The sequence below is a fragment of the Arachis ipaensis genome, chromosome B07, assembly GCF_000816755.2.
Source record: "Arachis ipaensis cultivar K30076 chromosome B07, Araip1.1, whole genome shotgun sequence".
Lineage (NCBI taxonomy): Eukaryota > Viridiplantae > Streptophyta > Magnoliopsida > Fabales > Fabaceae > Arachis > Arachis ipaensis.
This window is the reverse complement of record NC_029791.2, coordinates 2,252,630-2,255,771: the sequence shown is the minus strand read 5'-3', so window position 1 is coordinate 2,255,771 and position 3,142 is coordinate 2,252,630. Positions and strand designations below refer to the sequence as shown.

Below are 3,142 nucleotides of genomic sequence, written 5' to 3'. Positions count from 1 at the left end.
GATTATTTTGCAATATCTGAATATTTAGGGGACCGAATATAATTTTTTCTAAAATATAATATGAGAAAATTTGTATATTATTGAGTGCTCGCTTGTAGACTCTGAACCTTCACGAGTCAAGTTTTTTTAACAGGATACCATGTTGAGTTTTTAATATTCGTCCATAATGGTCTTCAAAAAGTACTGTATTAATGCTATCAGAGAACCAACATGCTTGTAAGCTACATGTTTTAGATAAGAAAGCCCTTATATAGTTCAAAGCGGGAAAAAAAACTAGCCCAATGTGCAAATAATCTATACTAATTATCAATATCCTCTGTTTAAAATGAAAGAATTACTCATCTTTCTAAGTAATTTTTATTTTTCATACACAATCCAAAGCAAAGCATACCATTTCAAAACTACATAAATTAATCCATTTTCATAAGAGCCCCCATCCACGTTGTTTTCTTCTCTCAGCCTTACGCTCACACTCACAATCAAAGATACAGATTCCTCCCCAGTTAAAGAAACCTCCTCTTTCAACTTTTGATCGAACACACGGAGTGTGAAATGGAAGGTAGTTGTGATCCATGCCATGTCATGGGGATCAGAGAAAGTGATGCTGCTAAGGTCATGGCAGCAGAACTTGGCTTTCCTCCGTCTTTATTCCCCAACACCAGTCGCCTGCGGCGCAAGGCATTTCTAGGTCCAAGCTGTATATCGGCAGGTGGCGGCACAGGGCATTTCTAGGTCTAAGCTGAAGGCCATTAAGTCATTCACATATCCATCTGGGTTCCCTTTGAGATCACTTTCTTGAGGATATGGGAAGCAAGCAAACCAGCCACAATATCATAAAATAATACATGGTATCATAGATTATTTAAGATAGTGAATTTAAAACACTCGTATATTGGTTATAAGCTTTCTTAATAAGTAAAGGGCAATACTCACTCTTCTGAACAAAAGCAAACGATTAGCATATCAAGTCAGCCAGAAACTGCAGTATAATAAGTAGCTGATATAGAAGATGCTTCTCAGGCATCACTACTAGTTAATTAACCTAATTCTACTCCCGATGATGTCGAAAACACGACTGCCATGCACGCTGCATCATTCAGACAGCTGCACCTCCTGTCTGATGAAGCATGGCATCTATTTCGTCCCCATCCTCCATTTCGAGCTGCAGTAGAAACATTCATGTAGAGCCATAAGTGATTGATCCAATTAAACACATATCAGAACCTAAGCTGAATTCATATAACATATAATAGCAAATACATACCTCGTCTGGAGTCTGATCAGCTCGGAGGCGACGGCCATCGAACAGGAAAGCAATGGAGTTGAAATCCACTGACTGTCTGTCACAGTATGCGTTCATCAGCTTTTTCAGTTGAGTGCTTCTCTTGATCCTGAAGAACACTTCATTCCCATCCTACAACATCCAAGAACATCTCAATGTTATTCAAGTTGTTTCATATCTCTAATTCTATTATGTCATCACATAGTGAAAACATTTCGACAAGCCAAGATAGATAACAAAGAATAAGATATCAGAATCTGGATATAGATAAAACTTATGAGCCATGATTATACAATTTGGCAATCGAGCACCTAGATTCTGAAGACCACAACAAAAGCATACGAAAAGAAGTACACAAGATCCAAACTGTGATATTCACAATTTGCACCAGACAAAGAGGTTTAAATGAATCTTTTTCAAAGTTAAAACAATGTTATTAACAACCCTAGCCCTTGATGCAGCTTAGCAAAGTTTCCATTTGAGAATTCTTATCTTAACTATCTGTAACTTTCCATTATCTACCTTAACATGTTTGGATTTTCTGTTTGCAACTCCAAAAATAGGGTTTGGGCAAAAGCAATAGAGAAAAGCTTTGGCCACAACCACGATCCAGAGCTTTTCTACACAGAAATTCAAACATGCAGTTACTTAGAAAAGTTAACCACCCATAGAAACAACTATTTAGTTGAAGTTGCATAAAAAGCACACAAATTCAAACATCTTCTATTTAAAAATAAAAAACTTAAATTTAAAACCTGATCAGTTCATAAACATTGTCTACGAATTTTTAAATTTTAAATTCATCAGCTTCTACTTTCACTCTACTTTCACTTGCATGTTAAAAAATCTCAAATTTACAACAATAAAACAAAACATCAGCACAAATTTGATCACGTATCAGCTCATCAGCCGCCATAAACTTCACAACAAAACAAATCCAGAAAATTTAAACAAATTTAAAATTAAACCATGAGCACAAAACCCTAAAACAATGTTTCAACAAAAAAAAAATTCCGAAACTAAACTTTGAAATAATGCAAAAGAAAAAGCAACAGCAACAACAACAAATGGATCTGGAATCGAAGAGGAGAATGAAAATTACGAACCTGACCCTTGACCTTGAGGTTGATGTGAGCTCCACCTTGCTCCGTTGGCTTCTTGTCTTCCTCGTTCGTCACGCCCGACATCTTCTTCTCAATTTCTCGAACCGAAAACAGAAACTCACTCTTTTGAATTTTTCTCCGCCGTGAACTACCACTCAAAACCACCGTGTGCGACTGTGAATGGAAACAGAGAATAAGAGCCAAAAACTATTGTAAAGTGGAAGTAAATATAAATAGTGTTATAATAAAGTGGCGTCAGAGTCACAAGAGAGAAGAAAATGGACGGTTCTGATTTCGATTGGTCCACTTGGATCTGACGGACCAAAATATCTCTCTATCTTTCTCTATTTCCTGGTCATACTTGAACTCTTTTTTTTTTTTTGTTAATGGATTTTGTATTTGTAATACGTCACCTTTTTTAGTGTTATGGCTTAATTGGGCCAGCTCAACCACTTTCTCGTTCTTGCTTTGAAAGGTCTTTGTTATATTGGGCCTATAAGCCCAATAACTGTTTGGCCAACCTTAGATTGTTCCAATCCATAACTAGCTTGACCAAAAATAATGTAGGCAAACATCTAATTCTATATAATAGAAACAATTCTTATACAATGTATATATCAAAATCAGTTATCATAAATTTGTTTATAAATATATGACTGGTTTTAATATATATCTGATATAGTTATTTTAAATTTTTAATAATAGAACCAGAATATCAAAGTTCAATCAAAGCAAAAAATAAACAAATAAACTAACG

At 35.4% G+C, this 3,142-nt stretch overlaps 1 protein-coding gene across 1 annotated transcript; it reads right to left on the bottom strand.

Annotated features, from left to right (window-relative positions):
• Nucleotides 832-2,635, bottom strand: LOC107609035 (small ubiquitin-related modifier 2). Its single transcript, XM_016310853.1, has 3 exons — nt 2,389-2,635; nt 1,265-1,414; nt 832-1,162 (listed from the first exon to the last, which is right to left on the bottom strand). The coding sequence occupies exons 1-3, from the start codon at nt 2,467-2,469 to the stop codon at nt 1,097-1,099; spliced, it is 297 nt and encodes a 98-aa protein (XP_016166339.1). The 5' UTR covers nt 2,470-2,635; the 3' UTR covers nt 832-1,096.